We start from the raw sequence: 26,115 nt of genomic DNA on the forward strand, positions 1-26,115 counted from the left end.
TTCAAACCATGTCTCTAAAGGGCAAGGGCCTGTCTACTCTGCTGCCGTTACCTGCTGTCTCAAGACTCTAAAACCTAATGATACTTACTACTGCTGTGACAAGTCCATTTCCTGGACGTTATATCCTTCAAACCATGTCCCTAAGGGGCAAGGGCCTGTCTACTCTGCTGCCGTTACCTGCTGTCTCAAGACTCTAAAACCTAATGATACTTACTACTGCTGTGACAAGTCCATTTCCTGGACGTTATATCCTTCAAACCATGTCCCTAAGGGGCAAGGGCCTGTCTACTCTGCTGCCGTTACCTGCTGTCTCAAGACTCATAAACCTAATGATACTTACTACTGCTGTGACAAGTCCATTTCCTGGACTTTATATCCTTCTACACAGGTCCCTAAGGGGCAAGGGCCTGTCTACTCTGCTGCCGTTACCTGCTGTCTCAAGACTCTAAAACCTAATGATACTTACTACTGCTGTGACAAGTCCATTTCCTGGACGTTATATCCTTCAAACCATGTCCCTAAGGGGCAAGGGCCTGTCTACTCTGCTGCCGTTACCTGCTGTCTCAAGACTCTAAGACCTAATGATACTTACTACTGCTGTGACAAGTCCATTTCCTGGACGTTATATCCTTCAAACCATGTCTCTAAAGGGCAAGGGCCTGTCTACTCTGCTGCCGTTACCTGCTGTCTCAAGACTCTAAAACCTAATGATACTTACTACTGCTGTGACAAGTCCATTTCCTGGACGTTATATCCTTCAAACCATGTCCCTAAGGGGCAAGGGCCTGTCTACTCTGCTGCCGTTACCTGCTGTCTCAAGACTCTAAAACCTAATGATACTTACTACTGCTGTGACAAGTCCATTTCCTGGACGTTATATCCTTCAAACCATGTCCCTAAGGGGCAAGGGCCTGTCTACTCTGCTGCCGTTACCTGCTGTTTCAAGACTCTAAGACCTAATGATACTTACTACTGCTGTGACAAGTCCATTTCCTGGACGTTATATCCTTCAAACCATGTCCCTAAGGGGCAAGGGCCTGTCTACTCTGCTGCCGTTACCTGCTGTCTCAAGACTCTAAAACCTAATGATACTTACTACTGCTGTGACAAGTCCATTTCCTGGACTTTATATCCTTCAACACAGGTCCCTAAGGGGCAAGGGCCTGTCTACTCTGCTGCCGTTACCTGCTGTCTCAAGACTCTAAGACCTAATGATACTTACTACTGTTGTGACAAGTCCATTTCCTGGACGTTATATCCTTCAAACCATGTCTCTAAAGGGCAAGGGCCTGTCTACTCTGCTGCCGTTACCTGCTGTCTCAAGACTCTAAAACCTAATGATACTTACTACTGCTGTGACAAGTCCATTTCCTGGACTTTATATCCTTCAACACAGGTCCCTAAGGGGCAAGGGCCTGTCTACTCTGCTGCCGTTACCTGCTGTCTCAAGACTCTAAGACCTAATGATACTTACTACTGTTGTGACAAGTCCATTTCCTGGACGTTATATCCTTCTAACCATGTCCCTAAGGGGCAAGGGCCTGTCTACTCTGCTGCCGTTACCTGCTGTCTCAAGACTCTAAGACCTAATGATACTTACTACTGTTGTGACAAGTCCATTTCCTGGACGTTATATCCTTCAAACCATGTCTCTAAAGGGCAAGGGCCTGTCTACTCTGCTGCCGTTACCTGCTGTTTCAAGACTCTAAGACCTAATGATACTTACTACTGCTGTGACAAGTCCATTTCCTGGACGTTATATCCTTCAAACCATGTCTCTAAAGGGCAAGGGCCTGTCTACTCTGCTGCCGTTACCTGCTGTCTCAAGACTCTAAAACCTAATGATACTTACTACTGCTGTGACAAGTCCATTTCCTGGACTTTATATCCTTCAACACAGGTCCCTAAGGGGCAAGGGCCTGTCTACTCTGCTGCCGTTACCTGCTGTCTCAAGACTCTAAAACCTAATGATACTTACTACTGCTGTGACAAGTCCATTTCCTGGACTTTATATCCTTCAACACAGGTCCCTAAGGGGCAAGGGCCTGTCTACTCTGCTGCCGTTACCTGCTGTCTCAAGACTCTAAGACCTAATGATACTTACTACTGTTGTGACAAGTCCATTTCCTGGACGTTATATCCTTCAAACCATGTCCCTAAGGGGCAAGGGCCTGTCTACTCTGCTGCCGTTACCTGCTGTCTCAAGACTCTAAGACCTAATGATACTTACTACTGCTGTGACAAGTCCATTTCCTGGACGTTATATCCTTCAAACCATGTCTCTAAAGGGCAAGGGCCTGTCTACTCTGCTGCCGTTACCTGCTGTCTCAAGACTCTAAAACCTAATTATACTTACTACTGCTGTGACAAGTCCATTTCCTGGACGTTATATCCTTCAAACCATGTCCCTAAGGGGCAAGGGCCTGTCTACTCTGCTGCCGTTACCTGCTGTCTCAAGACTCTAAGACCTAATGATACTTACTACTGTTGTGACAAGTCCATTTCCTGGACGTTATATCCTTCAAACCATGTCTCTAAAGGGCAAGGGCCTGTCTACTCTGCTGCCGTTACCTGCTGTCTCAAGACTCTAAAACCTAATGATACTTACTACTGCTGTGACAAGTCCATTTCCTGGACGTTATATCCTTCAAACCATGTCCCTAAGGGGCAAGGGCCTGTCTACTCTGCTGCCGTTACCTGCTGTCTCAAGACTCTAAAACCTAATGATACTTACTACTGCTGTGACAAGTCCATTTCCTGGACGTTATATCCTTCAAACCATGTCCCTAAGGGGCAAGGGCCTGTCTACTCTGCTGCCGTTACCTGCTGTCTCAAGACTCTAAGACCTAATGATACTTACTACTGTTGTGACAAGTCCATTTCCTGGACGTTATATCCTTCAAACCATGTCTCTAAAGGGCAAGGGCCTGTCTACTCTGCTGCCGTTACCTGCTGTTTCAAGACTCTAAGACCTAATGATACTTACTACTGCTGTGACAAGTCCATTTCCTGGACGTTATATCCTTCAAACCATGTCTCTAAAGGGCAAGGGCCTGTCTACTCTGCTGCCGTTACCTGCTGTCTCAAGACTCTAAAACCTAATGATACTTACTACTGCTGTGACAAGTCCATTTCCTGGACTTTATATCCTTCAACACAGGTCCCTAAGGGGCAAGGGCCTGTCTACTCTGCTGCCGTTACCTGCTGTCTCAAGACTCTAAAACCTAATGATAATTACTACTGCTGTGACAAGTCCATTTCCTGGACTTTATATCCTTCAACACAGGTCCCTAAGGGGCAAGGGCCTGTCTACTCTGCTGCCGTTACCTGCTGTCTCAAGACTCTAAGACCTAATGATACTTACTACTGTTGTGACAAGTCCATTTCCTGGACGTTATATCCTTCAAACCATGTCTCTAAAGGGCAAGGGCCTGTCTACTCTGCTGCCGTTACCTGCTGTCTCAAGACTCTAAAACCTAATGATACTTACTACTGCTGTGACAAGTCCATTTCCTGGACGTTATATCCTTCAAACCATGTCCCTAAGGGGCAAGGGCCTGTCTACTCTGCTGCCGTTACCTGCTGTCTCAAGACTCTAAAACCTAATGATACTTACTACTGCTGTGACAAGTCCATTTCCTGGACGTTATATCCTTCAAACCATGTCCCTAAGGGGCAAGGGCCTGTCTACTCTGCTGCCGTTACCTGCTGTCTCAAGACTCTAAGACCTAATGATACTTACTACTGTTGTGACAAGTCCATTTCCTGGACGTTATATCCTTCAAACCATGTCTCTAAAGGGCAAGGGCCTGTCTACTCTGCTGCCGTTACCTGCTGTTTCAAGACTCTAAGACCTAATGATACTTACTACTGCTGTGACAAGTCCATTTCCTGGACGTTATATCCTTCAAACCATGTCTCTAAAGGGCAAGGGCCTGTCTACTCTGCTGCCGTTACCTGCTGTCTCAAGACTCTAAAACCTAATGATACTTACTACTGCTGTGACAAGTCCATTTCCTGGACGTTATATCCTTCAAACCATGTCCCTAAGGGGCAAGAGCCTGTCTACTCTGCTGCCGTTACCTGCTGTCTCAAGACTCTAAAACCTAATGATACTTACTACTGCTGTGACAAGTCCATTTCCTGGACTTTATATCCTTCAACACAGGTCCCTAAGGGGCAAGGGCCTGTCTACTCTGCTGCCGTTACCTGCTGTCTCAAGACTCTAAAACCTAATGATAATTACTACTGCTGTGACAAGTCCATTTCCTGGACGTTATATCCTTCAAACCATGTCTCTAAAGGGCAAGGGCCTGTCTACTCTGCTGCCGTTACCTGCTGTTTCAAGACTCTAAGACCTAATGATACTTACTACTGCTGTGACAAGTCCATTTCCTGGACGTTATATCCTTCAAACCATGTCTCTAAAGGGCAAGGGCCTGTCTACTCTGCTGCCGTTACCTGCTGTCTCAAGACTCTAAAACCTAATGATAATTACTACTGCTGTGACAAGTCCATTTCCTGGACGTTATATCCTTCAAACCATGTCCCTAAGGGGCAAGGGCCTGTCTACTCTGCTGCCGTTACCTGCTGTCTCAAGACTCATAAACCTAATGATACTTACTACTGCTGTGACAAGTCCATTTCCTGGACTTTATATCCTTCAACACAGGTCCCTAAGGGGCAAGGGCCTGTCTACTCTGCTGCCGTTACCTGCTGTCTCAAGACTCTAAGACCTAATGATACTTACTACTGTTGTGACAAGTCCATTTCCTGGACTTTATATCCTTCAACACAGGTCCCTAAGGGGCAAGGGCCTGTCTACTCTGCTGCCGTTACCTGCTGTCTCAAGACTCTAAAACCTAATGATATTTACTACTGCTGTGACAAGTCCATTTCCTGGACGTTATATCCTTCAAACCATGTCCCTAAGGGGCAAGGGCCTGTCTACTCTGCTGCCGTTACCTGCTGTCTCAAGACTCATAAACCTAATGATACTTACTACTGCTGTGACAAGTCCATTTCCTGGACGTTATATCCTTCAAACCATGTCCCTAAGGGGCAAGGGCCTGTCTACTCTGCTGCCGTTACCTGCTGTCTCAAGACTCATAAACCTAATGATACTTACTACTGCTGTGACAAGTCCATTTCCTGGACTTTATATCCTTCTACACAGGTCCCTAAGGGGCAAGGGCCTGTCTACTCTGCTGCCGTTACCTGCTGTTTCAAGACTCTAAGACCTAATGATACTTACTACTGCTGTGACAAGTCCATTTCCTGGACGTTATATCCTTCAAACCATGTCCCTAAGGGGCAAGGGCCTGTCTACTCTGCTGCCGTTACCTGCTGTCTCAAGACTCTAAGACCTAATGATACTTACTACTGTTGTGACAAGTCCATTTCCTGGACGTTATATCCTTCAAACCATGTCTCTAAAGGGCAAGGGCCTGTCTACTCTGCTGCCGTTACCTGCTGTTTCAAGACTCTAAGACCTAATGATACTTACTACTGCTGTGACAAGTCCATTTCCTGGACGTTATATCCTTCAAACCATGTCTCTAAAGGGCAAGGGCCTGTCTACTCTGCTGCCGTTACCTGCTGTCTCAAGACTCTAAAACCTAATGATACTTACTACTGCTGTGACAAGTCCATTTCCTGGACGTTATATCCTTCAAACCATGTCCCTAAGGGGCAAGGGCCTGTCTACTCTGCTGCCGTTACCTGCTGTTTCAAGACTCTAAGACCTAATGATACTTACTACTGTTGTGACAAGTCCATTTCCTGGACGTTATATCCTTCAAACCATGTCTCTAAAGGGCAAGGGCCTGTCTACTCTGCTGCCGTTACCTGCTGTTTCAAGACTCTAAGACCTAATGATACTTACTACTGCTGTGACAAGTCCATTTCCTGGACGTTATATCCTTCAAACCATGTCCCTAAGGGGCAAGGGCCTGTCTACTCTGCTGCCGTTACCTGCTGTTTCAAGACTCTAAGACCTAATGATACTTACTACTGTTGTGACAAGTCCATTTCCTGGACGTTATATCCTTCAAACCATGTCTCTAAAGGGCAAGGGCCTGTCTACTCTGCTGCCGTTACCTGCTGTTTCAAGACTCTAAGACCTAATGATACTTACTACTGCTGTGACAAGTCCATTTCCTGGACGTTATATCCTTCAAACCATGTCTCTAAAGGGCAAGGGCCTGTCTACTCTGCTGCCGTTACCTGCTGTCTCAAGACTCTAAAACCTAATGATACTTACTACTGCTGTGACAAGTCCATTTCCTGGACGTTATATCCTTCAAACCATGTCCCTAAGGGGCAAGGGCCTGTCTACTCTGCTGCCGTTACCTGCTGTTTCAAGACTCTAAGACCTAATGATACTTACTACTGCTGTGACAAGTCCATTTCCTGGACGTTATATCCTTCAAACCATGTCTCTAAAGGGCAATGGCCTGTCTACTCTGCTGCTGTTACCTGCTGTCTCAAGACTCTAAAACCTAATGATACTTACTACTGCTGTGACAAGTCCATTTCCTGGACGTTATATCCTTCTAACCATGTCTCTAAGGGGCAAGGGCCTGTCTACTCTGCTGCCGTTACCTGCTGTCTCAAGACTCTAAAACCTAATGATACTTACTACTGCTGTGACAAGTCCATTTCCTGGACGTTATATCCTTCTAACCATGTCCCTAAGGGGCAAGGGCCTGTCTACTCTGCTGCCAATTACCTGTTGTGTCAAATATTATGATAGTTACTTTACTTCTGCTGCTGCGACCCGTCAACTACCGGACATGATATCCTTCAACCAAGGTCTTGAGTGTGTGAGGACCTGTGTCTACTCTGCTGCCAATTACCTGTTGTGTCTAACCTTGTGATACTTACTTTGCTTCTGATGCTGCGACCAGTCAACTACCGGACATGATATCCCTCAACCAAGGTCTCTAGTGTGCGAGGACCTGTGTGTACTCTGCTGCCAATTACCTTTTGTGTCAAACCTTATGAGACGTACTTCTGCTGCTGAGCCTGTGACAATTCAACTACCGGACGTTGTGGTGCCTACAACAGACAAAAAAGTAATGCCAGGCAGGCAAGAGCCTAATGGTTGTCATCACCAGCCAGTTAGATATGCATTGTGCAATACATACAATACAACAAAGACCAGGTTTTTTTAAAAACTTTTATTGCAATTTGCAATAAGTTTTGTCAATTTTTTTTAAAAAAGGTACAAAACAAGAAACACATGAAAACATAAAACTTTCCTTTCTTACAACAGAAAGAGTTTGCGAGAATTGTAGTTGGACGAGACAGGAAACTTCTGATGTCTACTACTCCATCAACATAACAGTGCATTGCCTATCAACTGGGAGGGGTGACCAGGACACAGGACAGTTGGCACTGTGTAACATAGTCCCTGGGCCAGATTTCTCAAAGCATTACCGACAGTTTATTCTTCTAAAACTGTTCTAGCCAGTTGAAGAATAGTTCTGCATGATAGTAAGAAAATTCGCAAAGCCTATGTAATAGCGACAGTTTAGCGTGGATTTCTAGAGCTACACTACAGTTAAAAAGACTCTGAAGAGAAAAAAAAATATATGATATAATGAATTTGTAGTGTACTATGAATAATTACTAGAAGATTTGCAGAAAAGAAAATATTCCCTTTTTTTTAGGTATATAGTTGTATTTATAACATTGGATCATTATACACTATGTTCAGATTACACATCACTCAGCATTCAGAATTCTTCTTTCCGAGCAGTCTGTGAACTACTGACCTCGCCTCTGGCAGAGAAATATTAAATAGTTCAATAACATTTCAGATAATAAAAGTCATAAAACAGCCCATTCCACGACTCTGAAAGCCGTAGAGATTAATGGCTTCTTTGCATAGAGATAACAACTGGAGTTTATTAACACTTCTTGTACTGGAAACAATTAGACTGATGTATCTGATCTTAACGTTTTATTTCTTAGCTGTACTACACATACAAATCATAATAGCATAATTTTTTTTCGCTTCAGTGTCTCTATTTGAAGGGGCAGTTTATTGATAATTACTATTTACATTAATCACATATCTGTTATTTTATATGGAGAGCTTATCTTTCTCCATCGACCTTGGCGTCAATTCACCAGAGGTTAACAACCTAAATATCTCTTGGGAGGTAATTAACCTCCTGTGATATCTCCAAGTAGCAATTATCCAGAAGTATAGGGGAAATTATCGATCGAGAGAAATGCAAGAGATAAATGTGAGATAAGTATGAGATAAATAAGTGATAGTTAGTAGTTAGTTTTTCCCCAAATCACATTTCACCAGGGAAGAAACGGTGTGTGGTCATTCGTAATTTTTACATCTCTTAACCCCCTGAATTAACCTGGAGATATCGTGGTTTTCACACAGCAGCTGCTGCTGTGGAAGATGGAGCCTTTTGAGCTTACTCTGTTAGGCATGATGCACACCAAAAACCGCTAGTATATTCGCAAAATGCTAGCAGATTTTGAAACGCTTTTTCTTGTTTTTCTGTAGCGTTTCAGCTAGCATTTTGCAGTTCTGTGAAGCGTTTTTGGTGTAGTAGATTTTCTGTATTGTTACAGTAAAGCTGTTACTGAACAGCTACTGTAACAAAAACCGCCTGACAAACCGCTGTGAAGTGCAGGTTTTCAGAGCGGTTTGCGTTTTTCCTATACTTAACATTGAGTCAGAAACGCCTCCGCAATCCTAAATCTGCAGCAGCCCGGGAGTATGCGTTTATGCAAAACGCCTCCCACGCGTATCCGCAGCCGCAAGCGGATCGCAAAAAACGCAGCCGAACCGCTCTGGTGTGCACTAGGCCTTAGAGCTTGCTTCTATTATGAGGATACGAAGGCGCAGGAGGAGGGTCTGTTTAATCGCCCCTCGTATTTTTCGTGTGAGAACAGTTCGTGATAATTTTACTGAGACAGAGGTGGTTAAGACGTTCAGAATCACTCGTGAATGATATGATTAATGATGTGATCCGGCAGTATAAGGCGGGAATACTCTGGTCATGTAGTGGTTAAACTCTGCCTCCTACCCACAATGCTTCACTTTCATGCTTACAGAGCGGAGAAGTAACCCATGTAAATCATTAATACCGATTATTACCTAAATCTCTGCTTTCTCACACTTTCCTCATGCATATCTCTCCATTATCCCCTGCTATCGAACACTTTTCTCTCTGTCCTCTCACACTGGTGAATTGACTCCAGAGTGTTAAAATACCTCATGAGATAATCTACCTACCTTTTTTCTCTTAGTAAATCCTCTCTGGTGAATTGACGCCCTTGTGTTAAAAAAAAGTAGATGCTATCACTTAGTTTTGCTTTGGCCGATGGCTCATTAGCATAGTATGCGACGACAGGCTTCAGCCTGCTTATAGGCTAGCAGACACTCCAGCTGATTTATAAGGCTGTCTCATACACCACAGAGAGCTGGGCTGTGTCATGCGCCGGACGGACTTCTCTGATAGCAGACACTCAAGCTGATAACGCTAACTCACTCACTACAGAGAGCTGCGGTTCTCTGTAACTAGATAAGTAAATAAACAAACATGCTTTTTCATAAGTACATAATTAGCCGACTGCTTTATCTATTCAATTAACTGGTTACAGAGAACTCAGAACAGCAGCTGTCTGTAGTGTATGAGTCAGCGTTATAATAAATCAGCTGGAGTGTCTGCTATAAGCAGGCTGAAGCCCGTCGTCGTACCGTATGCTAATGAGCCAGCTCAGCTCGCTGCCAAAGCAAAAATAAGTGATAGCAACTATTTTTTTTAACACAAGGTCTATGGAGAAAGATATGCTCTCCATATGAAGTAACTGATATGTGATTCATTTAAATAATAAAAATCAATAAACTGAACATTTAAGAAATGTGCAAATCCATTCCTTTAATGTTGCAGAAAAGTGCTCATTAGCAGTTCTACAGATAGTGTAGGCTAGATGTGATTTGTGAAGGGCTCCTCCCCTCTCAGTCAGAGTTTGCTGACAGCAGGTGTGTTGGTAGCCTTAGCCACAGCAATTTTCCGCACACATTGCACTGCCTGAGAGACCTTCCTATCTCCTTCTATTCCTTACAGTTTAAGAAGGAATCTTCATTATCTAGTGATTTTTTTCGGCTGTCTGAGACAGTTCTGCAAGGATTTTTAAAAATAATACTAATATTTTGTTTAAAACGCTCTTGATAAATCTGGCCCCCTGTCACCTCAACAAAAGGTTGGCTGCCAACATCAAATCAACCATTTGCCTGCTCTTTTAAAACAGGGTGGGTAAGAGATTAGAGTGCACCTGTCTGTAATGTAATCTCAGTACAAATACAGCTGCTCTGTGAGGGCCTCAGAGGTTGTCTTAAGAGAATATTTGGATCAACAGCACTGTGAAGTAAAAAGAACACACAAGACAGGTCAGGGATCAAGTTATAGAAAAACGTAAAGCTGGTTTAGGCTACAAAAACATTTCCAAAGCCTTGAACATCCCACAGAGCACTGTTCAAGCGATCATTCAGAAATGGAAGGAGTATGGCACAACTGTAAACCTACTAAGACAAGGCCGTCCACCTAAACTCACAGGCCAAACAAGGAGAGCGCTGATCAGAAATGCAGTCAAGAGGCCCATGGTGACTCTGGACGAGCTGCAGAGATCTACAGCTCAGGTGGGAGACTGTCCATAGGACAACTATTAGTCATGCACTGCACAAAGTTGGCCTTTATGGTAGAGTGGCAAGAAGAAAGCCATTGTTAACAGAAAAGCATAAGAAGTCCAGTTTGCAGTTTGACACAAGCCATGTTGGGGGACACGGTAAACATGTGGAACAAGGTGCTCTGGTCAGAGGAGATCAAAATGGAACTTTTGGTCCAAAATGCAAAACGCTATGTGTGGCAGAAAACTAACACTGCACATCACTCTGACCACACCATCCCCACTGTCAAATATGGTGGTGGCAGCATCATGCTCTGGGGGTGCTTCTCTTCAGCAGGGACAGAGAAGCTGGTCAGAGTTGATGGGAAGATGGATGGTGCCAAATACAGGGCAAACTTGGAAGAAAACCTCTTGGACTCTGCAAAAGACTTGAGACTGGGGCGGAGGTTCACCTTTCAGCAGGACAATGACCCTAAACATAAAGGCAGGGCAACAATGGAATGGTTTCAAACAAAACATAACTATGTATTAGAAAGGCCCATCCAAAGTCCAGATCTAAATCCAATGTAGAATCAGTGGCAAGATCTGAAAAATGCTGTTCACACACGCTGTCCATCTAATCTGACTCCGGAGGACTCCAGGAGGACCCGCCTTACATCCTCCTTTTACCGGCAACCTGGGCAAAATACTCATGGAGCCGTTCTCCCTCCTCCCTGCAGGCCAGAATCCTCTGCCGTTGGTCCTCAATCTGTGCCTCCAGCTGTTGTTGCAGTTGCTCTATCTGCTGCTGAAAAGCAGCTTGTAGCTGCTGGAGGCGCGCTTCATATTCCACCCGCTGCTGCTGTGCTTGTTGTTCAAGGGCAGCAACACGGGCGGTTAGTTCAGAAGCTGTAAAAAACAAGATGTACAAAATTACAAAATTACACTATACATGGACATTGTACAATAACGTTTAATAAAAGTCAAACCAGTACAGTGTGGTACCGTATTAGCCATAAAAACAAGGAGTTTTGAAACAGGATGATAGCATTTATTGGCTGATTTTGAGAAAAATAACATGAGATTTTTCTAATTATAAAAAGGCTTCCTTGTACTTTTCCCTGACCAACACTGAAAACACGGCTTACAAACATTGACATTCACTGTATTAATGGGTGGCTTAAAGTCAGAAATGAGATTTAAAAAAGAGACAAAGTACATACATTGGATCATATCTGTACAACATGGTTAAAACCAGTACTCTTGTTTACAACTTCTCTTGCTGGTACAATGGCTTTTCAATATTACAATATTCTTTTTATTTTATTTTTAATTTTTCAATTCAATTTTTCTGTTATATGCTTGTGTTTGATGGTGTTTACTGTTTACTGTCACTATGCATTATTTTTTACTTGCATATGCTGGTTTGAAATGCCAGAATGCTCTTTAGTTTAAAATTAATGTTGCATGTGACTACTAGCCCAGTTAGTATTTCAACTTGGAATTTCCAATAGTTACCCATCATCATCATCACCAGAGTGTACTTTACGTTACATGAAGGGAACTGTTTAACTTATCAATTTAGCCCAGAGGCCAGGAAAAGTGTTCTGAGTAACAGTTAAGACATGTAAAAATACATTAATGTTTGCCGAAAAATTATTCAACTCTGTATGTCAGTGTACATAAAGTGTGGTTTTCATTTTTAGTCAGGAACCAGTCCGCCGAAGGCATTTTAAAATCCGAAAGCTCACTGTTTACTCATGTCTAAGTTTGACAATGAATGGTATCATCCAGATTCAAAAACAAAACTCCTGGTTTTACCTAAAGTAAAGAAAGAGTAATGAAATATGACTGCCAAAAGTAGTGCCTTGCAATCCACCCAAAAAAATCAAAAATGTATTAGAACTTGTTGTGGCTACAATGGATGTGAAATACCTTTATACTACCATTCCACACATGCATAGTACTGCAGCTTGTCAACATTTCTTCAAGTGATATGTTGCCCCATTATGTACATTTATTTATGGCCAAATTTGAATGAAGCTTCCTTTGAAGTTGTGAAATTAAAGCATGTCCTTACATTATATTTACAGATGATACACTAGTTTTACTATGGACATAATCACTGGCCGGAAGAAGTGTTCTAATTTGGAGGCAGGGTGATGTAGTGGTGGTTGGTGTGTTAGTGCTCTTGCTTTGCAACGATTCCAATCCCTTCAACATCGGGATGTAGTTCTTAAAGGGGGGACAGGCAAAAATGGCGCACAGCGCCAATAGTGTCAGAATGGCGCTGCATTACAACGATATTTAACGTTTTATATGTTCAATTTTTTTAGCAGGGATCGTGCTGGAGAGGCAGCGGGCTGGCAGCGGGGTCGGGCTGGAGAGGCAGCGGGCAGTAGGGGTCGGGCTGGAGAGGCAGCGGGCAGTGGGCTGGCAGCGGTGTCAGGGTGGAGAGGCAGCGGGCTGGCAGCGGGGGTCGGGCTGAAGAGGCAGCGGGGTGGAGGGAGGATTACGCAGCATGTGTATATTGTGTATACATTACCTTGTCCCGGCCGGCGATCGTTCATTCACTTCATAGCTTGCACGAGTTCTGCATCCAGCCAATCACCATGCGGAAACTGAAGCCGCATGGTGATTGGCTGGATGCAGAACTCGTGCAAGCTATGAAGTGAAGGAGCGATCGCCGGCCGGGACAAGGTAATGTATACACAATATACACATGCTGCGTAATCCTCCCTCCACCCCGCTGCCTCTTCAGCCCGACCCCCGCTGCCAGCCCGCTGCCTCTCCACCCTGACACCGCTGCCAGCCCACTGCCCGCTGCCTCTCCAGCCCGACCCCCGCTGCCAGCCCGACCCCCTCTGCTAGTTCCCTGCATTTTTCAATGGCGCACCATTCTGCTGTTTTATAAAACGCTATTTACCGTTTTAATGTATTTACATTAAAACGGTAAATAGCGTTTTATAATCGGCAGAACGGTGCGCCATTATTTCCTCCGCGCCATTTTTTACTGTATGCCTTAAAGGACCACGAGCGCAAAAAACAGTAGGCATTGAAAATCTGACATAACCGACAGATTTTGGGACAATCCATCTCCTCATAGGGTATTTCAAGGGTTTGCTTTGTTTTCAACTGCATTTCCTGAACATCTGATTAACTGAAAAATTAGCAAGAAACCAGCCGGCCTCACTAATCACTTGAACAGTCCACTGTATTATGTCAGTGACATTTTGCAAATGTTCAGGAAATGCTGTTGCAAACAAAGAAATCCCTGAGAATCCCCCTTAAAAACATGGACTGGCCCAAAACCTGTCATCTGTCCCATTTTAACTGCCAACTTTGTTCAAGATAGTGGTCCTTTAAGTTTTTACTTCTGTCAGAAGCTATGCTCCTGGGAGCAAAGAGACCATCTTCCCAATACACAACTATCCAGGCTCTCTTGCTGGCATGGGAACACTTTATCAAATTCCCGCCTAAGTCGTCCCTGACTCATAGTCCTACCATCTCTTTAAATGCCCTTAAAATCCTCAGCCCCCATTTGAACCTATACGCATGGGATAAAGTTAAAATCACCTCACTAAACCAACTGTCACAAGGCTCTCAGCTTAAAACATTTGAGGAATTACATAAAGAATTCCAATTACCATTCAACCAACTCTTTACCTACCATAGGATATATAGCCTGATCAAATATAAGAAAATTAATATACCCCAGCTCAATAGTCATATCCTAATCCTAACAGCCATTAACAATAAAGGCCCCCCCCCCACACACACATTTTGGCCGGAGGTATCTCCACTTGGTATACGTGGATACTAGAAGTGAGTGATGCCTCACTGAAAAGATATGCTTTAGCCTGGTCCAATGACCTACAATCTAACATAACTGACCAGCATGTGCTCAGGACCACTTCTAAAAGCCTAAAACTCTCAAAGAACAACTCCCACTGTGAACTTTCACGTAAAGTTATTTTCAGGTGGTATCTGACCCCCAGAAGAATGGCCTCGTTCTCAGAGGATAACTCCCCCAACTGCTGGCATTGTAAGAACTCAGTGGGGACTCTACTCCACATGCTATGGGAGTGCCCTAATATTGCTCAGTTTTGGGACCATGTGGAACTCTTAGGGCTGGTTCAGATGGACGTTTGGAGGCGTTGCGTTCGTTGGCGTCGCGTTCAGCAGCGTTCGTGTGCGTTTGGATGCGGTCGCGTTTTTTCTTCCCCTAGGGGGACATTAGCCGTCGCGGTTAACCTCCCCTGGAAGCTACATGTAGCTTCCAGGGGCTCCTTGAACGCCAGGGAAAATCGGGACCCAAACGCCGCGTTTGTGTAAACGTGCTTGAAAGCTTGGTACAAACGCTCCCATTCACTTGAATGGGAGCGTTTAGCACCAAGCCCTGAACGCTGGCTGTAAACGCTCTGCAAACGTCCGTCTGAACCAGCCCTTAATTAATAGCTTTTTCCTTCCCTACTTACGTACGTCTATCAGCTAAATTAGCTTTACTCTTAGTAGGGCTAGAGGAGATCCCACTAAATTTGCAGCCCCAGGTTATGCATATCATTCTGTCGGCACTCTCCCAGATAACTAGCAATTGGAAATCGGCCGACTACCTATCTATTACCCAACTAATCTCCCTAGTAAACAGCAACCTGAATATGGAATATAAAATTAGACTAAGATCCTCAGTGGACCATAAGATCCTCACCCTTCCTAGTACCTGGTTGGAATACACTAACTAGAATCTCACTTCCAATATAGCTCCTGGTATACTATACACTATAAGTTAAGTAGGTAGTGTTACTTATGGTAGACTAGTCAGACCTCGTCCGTCCTTCCCACAGGTGTTGTACTTTATACTCACTACAGCGACGAGCATTATGTAGACACTCTAGCACTGAAACAGGATCCCTGTAACCCTGTATCAAGGGCTAACCTTCGGGCCACTGAATTGATACAGTACATTGATGTCCGAGCCCTGGGGGTTACCTAGTATGGGTCAAGTTAAAACTCCCAGGCTGGACTAAGCGCATAGGAGTGCTTCATGTATTACCTCCCTCTGTTCTTCATGGGAATAAGACAGACCAGGGGTGTTATTCATAGAATAGTTTGCAAGTGTATTTGAATGTATGATGAATATTATGCAGTCAGCTGTTTTCATTACTATGGAACTCTGTATTTGAAATGTAATAAAAAATTATGATGAAGAAAATTATTTTTACTTCGGTCTGTATTGTTTTCCTCCTAGCACTCATTCTTCCGCCCACATCCAAAACATCTACAACTAGTATACTTGGCTTCCCCCTGAATAGACCCTAGAGTACAATACGATACATACACTACACAATGGCTCCAAATCAATAAGCTGCATCAAACACTTATTAATGTATTTTGTTCTACAACAATAAATTTTACTTACACTCAGCTGTTTCAATGGCACCACTTTCTGGCCTGCCGGAGGAAAGTTGCCGTGGCCGGCGTCTGCGCAATCGCACAGAGATAGAGGCTAAGATAAAAAGAAGACATGGTATCATTCACCTTTTTTTTTTTTTTTTGGGACTGTAAAAAAAAAAAAAAAAATCTATTCTGTACAAAAAAAACATTATGTACTAATCTCCTAAGAGACGTACCACTGTCATCTGATTAATGTTGCAACTTTGTTAAAAAAATACTTACATGCCACAGATCGGCTCCGGGAGCGCCTTCGCCCACGCTGCCGGCAGCGCCTTCGCCCACGCTGCCGGCTGCTACGGGGCCTTTGGCTGGTGCTGGGTCCAGCCTCATCATCAGCAGGGGGGGAGGCAGCAGCAGGATCCTCCTGAGTGGGGTCCACAATATTGCGGGAAGAGGGAGGAGCAGAGGCGGAACGGGCCCGCCTGCGTGCCTGAGACCGATCCACTAAAAAAGAATGTGAGATTGTTTTTAAAATTGTGAGTTACATACCCAATAGGAGAGACAATTTGTTAGACATGAAAATCGTAAGGATTTCCAAGGTTGAAAACACGTACACATCACGCTACATATATGAAAAACACATTATTTACTTACATTCCCGAAGCTGGTCTTTAATTCTCCTCACCGCACATGGTGTCTTCGACTTGAAGTCGCTCCACATGGTCTGGATCTTCTTGACCGACCATGTGCGGTGGTATCGGGTCTCAAGGTCCCGCTGTAGCTGGTCCAGAATAGCCCTCTTCTCCTCCCTCTTCCTCTTATCGTAGGCCCCTCGTAACATTGTCTGAAAAAAAAAAAACAACAACAAAATTAATGATCCGCTAAAAGTAACCTTTACAATACCTACATCGCTTGCTATTGTACTAACATATGATAAGACTGATGAAAAGTCAATTTAATGTTCAATTGACTTATCATCAGCAGTCTTATCAACTCCTTGAACAATAGAAGGAGATTTTCGGTAAGTTAATCGAAATCAAAGTTATGAGAGCCTAAAGGCCAGTACAAACGCTACACGGGAGGCAACGACGGGTCTGTAGTCACCTCCCGCTGGTCAGATTTTCCGTGGACAGTCCGACGTGTCTACAGGCTGTCGGCTGACTGATAAGGCTCTTTCTGAGGTTCTGAGCAATCCGCCCGGCGGCCTTTACAGACCGCTGTTGAGTGTTGACTTGAGTGTGTGTATGGGGCGTACAGTTGTGTAGTCTGAACATTAAGCCCTTCAATTGCAAAGCTTCATGGTACTATTAAAGTAGCTACAGATGCAGCATGCATTACACAGTCAAGCAAAATAAATTGAAAGTCATGGATTAATACAGTGAAGAAAAAAATAAATAAACTTACTTTAATAATCAAATTCTTTTCCCGCTTCCGCAGGCGTGCAGCGGAGGCAGCAGAGGCTGACGTCCTGCTCCTCCCACCATCACCATCACCACCACCACTCCCACCGGCTTCAGCAGCATCTGCCATGTTCGTACAACTCTATGAATAATAACATTGCAAAATATCAAATATATTTTTTCACATACGAGAAATTATTTATGATCAAAACATGTATAATTGCAATGAGTTTGCTGTTTTGAGGCAAACACAGCGACATAGCGTTCTATACTCTGTACAATGACTATTGTGTAAATGGCTATCTAGTTACAAATCATCTGATTAATAGTAATACGGAAGTGGATATCTAATACTTTCATATACTTCTGAAGTGCTAGAAATTCCTGATGTACTTGCTAGGGAGCAGTAATGAATAAGAAAATTACCATTTTGGCGGAAGACAGCGCTGCTTCCGCCTCTGGGAACACGGAGAGAGCGTTGGTGTCATCTGGAGCTGGCAGCGTGCGGCGTTCTGGATTGTCCACGCTGCATAGGAGGAGCGTGGACAATCTAGGGCACATCTGCTACCAATCCGACTGCACTTTGAGGGCACATCTGCGACCAATCTGACTGCACTTTGTGGACACTTCTGCGAACAATAAGACTGCAATTTGTGGCCACATCTGTGACCAATCAGACTGCACTTAGTGGGCACAGCTGCGACCAATCAGACTGCACTTTGTGGCACATCTGCAACCAATCAAACTGCACTTTGTGGACACATCTGCGACCAATCAGACTGCACTTTCTGGGCACATCTGCAACCAATCAGACTGCACTTTCTGGGCACAGCTGCGACCAATCAGATTGCACTTTGTGGACACAGCTGCGAACAATAAGACTGCAATTTGTGGCCACATCTGCGACCAATCAGACTGCACTTAGTGGGCACAGCTGCGACCAATCAGACTGCACTTAGTGGGCAAAGCTGCGACCAATCAGACTGCACTTTGTGGACACATCTGCGACCAATCAGACTGCACTTTGTGGCACATCTGCAACCAATCAAACTGCACTTTGTGGACACATCTGCGACCAATCAGAATGCACTTTCTGGGCACATCTGCGACCAATCAGACTGCACTTTCTGGGCACAGCTGTGACCAATCAGACTGCACTTTGTGGACACAGCTGCGAACAATCAGACTGCACTTTGTGGACACATCTGCAACCAATCAAACTGCACTTTGAGGGCACAGCTGCGACCAATCTGACTGCACTTTGTGGACACTTCTGCGAACAATAAGACTGCAATTTGTGGCCACATCTGCGACCAATCAGACTGCACTTAGTGGGCACAGCTGCGACCAATCAGACTGCACTTAGTGGGCAAAGCTGCAACCAATCAGACTGCACTTTGTGGACACATCTGCGACCAATCAGACTGCACTTAGTGGGCAAAGCTGCGAACAATAAGACTGCACTTTGTGGCCACATCTGCGACCAATCAGAATGCACTTTGTGGACACATCTGCGACCAATCAGAATGCACTTTGTGGATACATCTGCAACCAATCAAACTGCACTTTGAGAGCACAGCTGCGACCAATCTGACTGCACTTTTAGGGCACAGCTGCGACCAATCTGACTGCACTTTGTGGGAACATCTGCGACCAATCAGACTGCACTTTGAGGGCACATCTGCGACCAATCTGACTAGACTTTGTGGGCACAGCTGCGACCAATCTGACTGCACTTTGTGGGCACATCTGCGACCAATCAGACTGCACTTTGAGGGCACATCTGCGACCAATCAGACTGCACTTTGTGGACACTTCTGCGAACAATAAGACTGCAATTTGTGGCCACATCTGCGACCAATCAGACAGCACTTAGTGGGCACAGCTGCGACCAATCAGACTGCACTTTGTGGCACATCTGCAACCAATCAAACTGCACTTTGTGGACACATCTGCGACCAATCAGACTGCACTTTCTGGGCACATCTGCAACCAATCAGACTGCACTTTCTGGGCACAGCTGCGACCAATCAGATTGCACTTTGTGGACACAGCTGCGAACAATAAGACTGCAATTTGTGGCCACATCTGCGACCAATCAGACTGCACTTAGTGGGCACAGCTGCGACCAATCAGACTGCACTTAGTGGGCAAAGCTGCGACCAATCAGACTGCACTTTGTGGACACATCTGCGACCAATCAGACTGCACTTTGTGGCACATCTGCAACCAATCAAACTGCACTTTGTGGACACATCTGCGACCAATCAGACTGCACTTTCTGGGCACATCTGCGACCAATCAGACTGCACTTTCTGGGCACATCTGCGACCAATCAGACTGCACTTAGTGGGCAAAGCTGCAACCAATCAGACTGCACTTTGTGGACACATCTGCGACCAATCTGACTGCACTTTGTGGGCACAGCTGCGACCAATCAGACTGCACTTAGTGGGCAAAGCTGCGAACAATAAGACTGCACTTTGTGGACACAGCTGCGACCAATCAGACTGCACTTAGTGGGCAAAGCTGCGAACAATAAGACTGCACTTTGTGGCCACATCTGCGACCAATCAGAATGCACTTTGTGGACACAGCTGCGACCAATCTGACTGCACTTTGAGGGCACAGCTGCGACCAATCTGACTGCACTTTGTGGGCACATCTGCGACCAATCAGACTGCACTTTGAGGGCACATCTGCGACCAATCTGACTAGACTTTGTGGGCACAGCTGCGACCAATCTGACTGCACTTTGTGGGCACATCTGCGACCAATCAGACTGCACTTTGAGGGCACATCTGCGACCAATCAGACTGCACTTTGTGGACACTTCTGCGAACAATAAGACTGCAATTTGTGGCCACATCTGCGAACAATCAGACAGCACTTAGTGGGCACAGCTGCGACCAATCAGACTGCACTTTGTGGATACATCTGCAACCAATCAAACTGCATTTTGAGGGCACAGCTGCGACCAATCTGACTGCACTTTGTGGACACATCTGCAACCAATCAGACTGCACTTTCTGGGCACAGCTGCGACCAATCAGACTGCACTTTCTGGGCACAGCTGTGACCAATCAGACTGCACTTTGTGGCACATCTGCAACCAATCAAACTGCACTTTGTGGACACATCTGCGACCAATCAGACTGCACTTTCTGGGCACATCTGCGACCAATCAGACTGCACTTTCTGGGCACAGCTGCGACCAATCAGACTGCACTTTGTGGACACAGCTGCGAACAATAAGACTGCACTTTGTGGCCACATCTGCGACCAATCAGAATGCACTTTGTGGACACATCTGCGACCAATCAGAATGCACTTTGTGGACACATCTGCGACCAATCTGACTGCACTTTGTGGGCACAGCTGCGACCAATCAGACTGCACTTAGTGGGCAAAGCTGCGAACAATAAGACTGCACTTTGTGGCCACATCTGCGACCAATCAGAATGCACTTTGTGGGCACAGCTGCGACCAGACTGCACTTTGTGCACACATCTGCGACCAATCAGACTGCACTTTGTGGCACATCTGCAACCAATCAAACTGCACTTTGTGGACACATCTGCGACCAATCAGACTGCACTTTCTGGGCACATCTGCGACCAATCAGACTGCACTTTCTGGGCACAGCTGCGACCAATCAGACTGCACTTTGTGGACACAGCTGCGAACAATAAGACTGCACTTTGTGGCCACATCTGCGACCAATCAGAATGCACTTTGTGGACACATCTGCGACCAATCAGAATGCACTTTATGGACACATCTGCGACCAATCTGACTGCACTTTGTGGGCACAGCTGCGACCAATCTGACTGCACTTTGTGGGCACAGCTGCGACCAATCAGAATGCACTTTATGGACACATCTGCGACCAATCGGACTTTACTTTGTGGGCACATCTGCGACCAATCAGACTGCACTTTGTGGGCACAGCTGCGACTAATCAGTCTGCACTTTGTTCCAACATTTCAGCATACCCGACAAAATAGCATACAAATGAAATTGAACACGTGCAAAGTCATGCAAGTCATACATTAACCCCATAATGCCCATCAGCAGCACTAACCCTTGCAACCCAATTCAGATTCCTGGGTCCAACTCCTAACACTGGCCCTCCTCCACCATGTGGTCTGGAATAAAAACCGCGCTACATGCCCACGAAGGTAACTTCATGCACAGAAAGTGCATGCCACAAATCTCCATCAAATGCAACATGATGCTATCCTATTCCTAATCAAATGACTGACAGGTCAGTGTCAAACACACAAATATGGTAACTTGTTTTTCTAACCTAAAAAAAAGGAATAATTGCATTTATCATTAAACATAATAAACATCTATGTAAACAAATATATGTACATATTATTCACTTACCTCAATAGCAGGTGCAATCTGCTCCTCCAGGTCTCTCTGCCTCACCAGACTCCACAACAAGTTCCTGGAAGTGAGCAAACCACGGAATTCCTCCAGGGATCCGCCCCCCAGTGTATCATTGAAAAAAAAACGGAATTCCGGAAAAATGGGCGGAAACTGACGAAAGCACGCTGTTATCACAAATTTAAACCATACACAAAAACTTTATTCACTAACACAATTCATATCATCTCAAAAGGAAGAAGATACCAAAAACAATGAGTAAATGAGCAAAAAGACGGAATGAACAACGCTAACGTAATTTACGGAAGTCCGTAATAAAAATACGGAAGTATACACTCGGAAAATTCCGGAATATAGCCGGAATACCGTGGAAACCCTCCGGAATACCGCGGAATGAACCGGTAACGGAATTCCGGAGCGGCGGTATGCGGAATTTACCGCGGTACACGGATTTGCAATTCCGAGCAACCCTACTATAGTCCGAAAAATAAGGTATATTGTCATTGCTGTGGATGGCTTAAAATTTCAAATGCACTTAATATGTTTATGTTAAAGAAAATAAAATACACTTCTATGAAATGCTAAAAGATCGATCACCCACAGCAAGGCAGTCTCAGGATCGCAATCACATTGTGTTACTATGCTTGCATAGCTCTTGAAATATCCATTGCATAAAATTAGACTTGCTCTGAGTTTGCACTGGGATGTGGACAACTGGAGGACACACTTTTCTTTTAACAAATACATTTTTATTTTATCCCAAAAAAGCCCCAAATTTTTCAGAACTTCGCAATTGAAAAAGTACTGAGAAATAGGTACAAAATAATTTAATAATTTCTTAGTTGGTGGGAACTTTCAAAGTGAACCTGAAATGAGGTATTTCACTTCAGGCTAGTTACCCATGTAGAGGGAAGGTTCTGGCTACCATAGAGCCTTCTCGGTCCTGTGCCAGTGTTCCAGTGCCGTGCCCCAGTGAAGTTATTCGACCTGCTAGGTCAAATACTTCTTCAGCCCTCCTCGGGCAGCCTTCAGAAGTTTTCACATTCCTGAGTACTTCTGAAGGTGAATGCATCCGAGGAGGGCTGAAGACACAGTTGGTCTCATGACTTCACTGGGGGACGGTGGTGGAACAACAGGACGGAGCAAGGACTGGAATGGCTCTATGTTATCCACAGCATTTCCTCTACACAGGCATGTGTCTAATCTGAAGTGAGTTTCTTCACTTCAGGTTTGCCGGAATGTATTTTATTGGTAAAGTTTGAAAATATCTCTTTGATGAAAACTTAGGAGAAAAAATAATAGGATATTGGCCTATTTGTGCTTGTACATTAAACACTATTGTGCTTTTGAACAGTTAACCAGAAGCAAAGGATCTGTAATACAACCAGCCAGCTGAAGTCTTAGAAGTAAAAGGCAGCATTTGCAGGTGACTTGAACCTAGTGGGTTTCAAAGGGCCCAATTGCTATCTTCTCTGGCTCCCCTACACCTCAGATTAACAGAAGGACCATAACAGGGGGAGACAAAGCTATGAACTTTCCTTGGGCCCCATTTCATCTTAATCCATTTCTGGTTAAAGGCACTCCATTATGATTTCAGAGTGCAGATAGGAGTGATGGTACCGGCTCCATTGCATCTTATGATTATAGAGAAGGGTGTCATGGCAGCTTACTTTTCATGACTCTGTTTATGGTATTCTGTGGAGCTATGTATGTCACACATATCAGAGGCTAGCTTGGAAATGAGTAATAAAATGTGTCTTTTAATCTAATCTAACTGTATTGCATTGTAGTATCCAATTGCAAGTAAAACGAATTTACATGCTAAAAGATCTTCTAAGAAGGTTTTAATCTGAATGTTTTGCAGTAGCATAGAAGTTCCTGCTTTTTTCAACATAACACTGTCAAGAGGAAAAAAAACTAACTGTAATTAATTAGGAATATGTCAAGGAAAGGCTATGTGACTTCTTTCAGACTCTTGGCAGGATACTAACTTGACTTCTGATTGCTGAAGGGATCCTATTAGAACTAATTTGTCAATAATGTCAACAAAAAATCCAAAATGGGGATTACCAGAATTCTGCAAGCCAAGAGCAAAGTATTTACTGTGAATGTGTGATGGCCTGAGAGAATCCAGATGACTACAAGAACAAGACGGATTTTAGATGCTATTTTCATCACCCAGTGCTTTAGCAGGAAGGATAGGAGCAAACTGTCTCATTTACATAACAAAGGCCTTTTCTCAGGTTTGGATTCTCTATCCCTCTGACAGTCTGACATTAGCCAAAAGGTAGGGGTATACTTTTGATGTTTTCCAAGGAAATAGAACATTGCACAGAGAATGACATGCTTTGTAGATTACACACATCTGTACTATTATTTTCTTTCCCTCATAGAAACACTGTATGTTTCTGCAGAAGCGCTAAGCAGAGTTTTAAGCCTATTATATTGTGGATTGTGGGCATATTTAAGACTTCGCTCCTGATATTTTTAGGTATCCTAATTTGGCATCCCTAGTGGGTATGCACAGTATGTGAGTTTTGTCCCTCGTTCCTTATTTATTTTTAACATGTGAAAAAGAAATAAATACAGAAATGCCAAGTCATTTCAGTTTGTGTTCCTCACATATAGTTTCTAAAAAGTACTGAACTAAATAAAAACTTCAGGGCAGCACGGTGGCGTAGTGGTTAGCTCTCTCGCCTTGTAGCACTGGGTCCCCGGTTCAAATCTCATCCAGGGCACTATCTGCAATGAGTTTGTATGTTCTCTCCGTGTCTGTGCAGGTCTACTCTGGCCAAACATACACATAAGTTAATTGGCTTCCCCCTAAATTGGCCCGGGACTATGATATAGACATTTGACTATGGTAGGGATTAGATTATGAGACCCTTTGAGGGACAGTTAGGTGACGACAAGACAATATATACACTGTACAGCGCTGCGGAAGATGTTGACGCTATATAAATACTAAATAATAATAAAAAGTCATAATAATACAATTTCAAGACATTGTTTTTGACTTGGAATGAGCTAGAATTTTCAACAAAGTGATTTCTGCCATTAAGACTTCCATGTTAGTCTGACTAGAAATTACATACAAGCCCTTGAATAACTTGACCAAAGTGCAGCTTAAACTCTTGATGAACTGGTCTAAAAGTGGCATGACAAACAGGTTGGAGCCTTCAGCTGTTGAAATGACTCATTTGCAAGAAATTGCAAACAGCACAGCATCCTTTTGACCACAGGGACAGCTGTCTTGAAATTGGTCACCATAAAGCTGCTCCAGAACAGGTTGATTTAGCCTAGTCAACTCATGCAGTTATTTCTCAAATGGTTTCTTCTCTGCAAACGAACAAACATAAGGGAACAGTTTCTACAGGAACTATTTAGATCTAGGTGGTACTGAAAAAGAAAATGCAGTTTCTCTTATTCATAGTGTAAGCTATTGCATATAACAGGGAGACAACAAATCAGCAAAAAAATCTAACTTTCTCAGAAGCTCGAGGAAAAAAAATTACACATTTTGTGTAGCAATTGTATTGTGTTTAAAAATGTTCTTCTGTTAGCAGCTCAATCATTGATTATGAGCAGATGTAGTCATGATGAGATGAGGGTTCACACACCAAGAGCAGACTGGTAACTACATGATAACTCCTTTAGGGCCCATTCACACTTGCTGATCGCAAAACGCTTTTTACTATGGCGATTTTTTGCGTTGAATGCAAAAAAAAAATCACCATTCACACTTGTCGATTTTTTAGCGATCGCGTTTAGCGCTTCTATAGCACTGAAACGCGATTGCCGGGAAATCGCCTGAAAATGGTGCAGGCTACGCGTTTGCGTTTACCGTTTTTGCGCAATTTGCGGCGATTAGTGCTAATCACCCAAGTAAGATTGGGCCCATAGGGTCTCATTGCACTAGAACTTTTAAAAAGTGCTAGCGTTTGAGCGTTTTGCCGAAATCGCGGCAAAACACTCAAGTGTGAGTGGGCCCTTATTCCATATCATGTACAAAAAACTCCATAACGTACATACAGCAAATCTGCACCCTGAAAAGTTCTGCACCAAACTCTACCTAAACACAGCTAACCTTCCCCTTATTATGCAAATATGAAGAGGAAAAAGCACTTGCACAAAATGCAGCAGGAATGGATACTGCCACACTGGGCTTACCTGCAGCGTGCTCCAATGGTAGTCCACAATTTCAATCAGAAGAGAGGAAAGAGATGGGCACAGCTGCTAAAATACCCTTTGTTGTGGCTGGGTTGACACAAAAAAGCTTACAGCA

At 44.1% G+C, this 26,115-nt stretch overlaps 2 protein-coding genes across 51 annotated transcripts in view; both read right to left on the reverse strand.

Annotated features, from left to right (window-relative positions):
- The window catches only part of LOC137503854 (titin homolog), a 1,065,379-nt gene that overhangs the window by 998,956 nt on the left and 40,308 nt on the right, over positions 1-26,115 (reverse strand). The gene's annotated exons all lie outside the window — the stretch shown is intronic.
- On the reverse strand, positions 10,551-17,711 carry LOC137570750 (uncharacterized abhydrolase domain-containing protein DDB_G0269086-like). Its single transcript, XM_068279475.1, has 5 exons — positions 17,440-17,711; positions 16,690-16,879; positions 16,318-16,539; positions 16,061-16,147; positions 10,551-11,550 (listed from the first exon to the last, which is right to left on the reverse strand). The coding sequence occupies exons 1-5, from the start codon at positions 17,563-17,565 to the stop codon at positions 11,315-11,317; spliced, it is 861 nt and encodes a 286-aa protein (XP_068135576.1). The 5' UTR covers positions 17,566-17,711; the 3' UTR covers positions 10,551-11,314.

Source organism: Hyperolius riggenbachi, chromosome 4 (assembly GCF_040937935.1).
Source record: "Hyperolius riggenbachi isolate aHypRig1 chromosome 4, aHypRig1.pri, whole genome shotgun sequence".
In the NCBI taxonomy this organism is placed as follows: domain Eukaryota; kingdom Metazoa; phylum Chordata; class Amphibia; order Anura; family Hyperoliidae; genus Hyperolius; species Hyperolius riggenbachi.